A 1741-nucleotide genomic window follows, 5' to 3' on the forward strand; every position below is an offset into this window, starting at 1 on the left:
TACGAGGGGGATTTGGATCGCTCTCTAGAGCTGTTGGACGGTATGACCGACAAATCCGATGTTGGACGTGTCTACGAGGTCGATATCGCTTATCCCGATAACCTGCATGACGCGCACAACGATCTCCCCTTCTTACCACGGAACGGTGTGCCTCCAGGATCGAAAGTGAACAAATTAATGGCCACGCTTGAACGTAAAGAGCGGTATATTGTTCACTATAGGAATTTAAAGCAGGCCATTGCTAATGGACTGATAGTGGAAAAAGTAATATACTTGTTTTTCCTTAAACTAAATTACGTGAAATTAATCTCTATAATAGGTTCACAGGGTGTTGGAATTCCGACAGTCGGAGTGGCTTGCTAAATATATAAATTTAAATACCGAGATGAGAAAGAAGGCTGGCAACGAATTTGAACGTGATTTCTTCAAACTGCTTAATAACGCGGTATTCGGTAAATAAATATATCAGACAGCTCTTCATTAATCGGACTGTATTATATTATTATTCGAATTTACAGGGAAAACCATGGAATGCGTTCGGAACCGTATCACCATGGAATTGGTATCCTGCCCGCGACGAATGCGGAAACTTGTAAATAAACCAACGTACAACACGTGACCACGTACACCGAGAATCTGGACGCCGTATCATTGTAAACGAGTGAGGTATATTTCTCCAAACCTATTTAAGTAGGGTTCGCCGTTCTGGAAATAAGCAAGGAGTTAATGTACGACTATCATTACAACGTGATGCGGCGGCATTACAACGATTCGATTAGACTGATGTACATGGATACAGGTATTTAGCAAATAATAAATATTATTTACACTCTTATATGTAACATACGTAATGTTTTTTATATAGATTCCCTGGTGTATCGAGTGAACACGGAAGACTTTTACAAGGACCTGGTGAACAACCCCGCACTCCTCGAACGTATGGACACCTTGAATCTCCCCGTCACCCACCCATGCTACGTCGGTACGCGTAAGAAAATACCGGGATTGTTCAAGGACGAAACGGCTGGGCGTACTATGTACGAATTCATCGCACTCCGCGCGAAATCTTACGCTTACAAAATCGAGGGGGACGAAAAACTCTTGGCCAAGGGAATTCGAGGGCATGTGGTCCGAAATCACATGACGTTCGAGGACCACAAGCGCTGTCTGTTCGAGGACGACGACGCTGGTGACGGTGACGAAAACGATGAGCTCGGCATGGACGATGACGATTTCGACGACGGTGACTTTGGCGACGACGATGAGTGGAAGGACGTGGAGATGAGACGGCGTGCGCATCTGATGGCTCGATTGGTCGTCGACACGATACACGGGAATGCTGCGGCAGCTAGCGCCGCCGCCATTGCCGGCGTGAAATTCACTCCGATACCACTTCCCGCATACGCACCGTACACACCGTATAGAGAAAACGTATCGATCCGATCGTTCGAGCATCGCGTCAAAACGATTAAGACCATGCAAATGACTTAATCGTTTCGACGACAAACGTGTTGTTGCCGACGATCGGATTCGTACGGCCATTACGCACTACGCGCGTGATATTATATTTTGTATATTATATTATACCAATGTGGATAATAATGAAAATAAAAATACGCCCATTGTTTATTGTTATAATTATGTTTATTTAAATAAAATATAAATTTATAATTGTACACGCTAGTAATTATAAACATTAATATTAAACTGAATCCCATGTTGAGTCGGCACAGTATATCAA

The 1741-nt window shown here is 43.5% G+C and overlaps 1 protein-coding gene across 1 annotated transcript; it reads left to right on the forward strand.

Annotated features, from left to right (window-relative positions):
- Nucleotides 1-524: 524 nt before the first annotated feature.
- On the forward strand, nt 525-1491 carry LOC126553862 (uncharacterized). The gene is made up of 2 exons (XM_050208974.1): nt 525-799; nt 866-1491. The coding sequence occupies exons 1-2, from the start codon at nt 727-729 to the stop codon at nt 1489-1491; spliced, it is 699 nt and encodes a 232-aa protein (XP_050064931.1). The 5' UTR covers nt 525-726.
- The last annotated feature ends 250 nt before the right edge of the window (nt 1492-1741 follow it).

Source organism: Aphis gossypii, unplaced genomic scaffold (assembly GCF_020184175.1).
Source record: "Aphis gossypii isolate Hap1 unplaced genomic scaffold, ASM2018417v2 Contig00348, whole genome shotgun sequence".
NCBI lineage: Eukaryota > Metazoa > Arthropoda > Insecta > Hemiptera > Aphididae > Aphis > Aphis gossypii.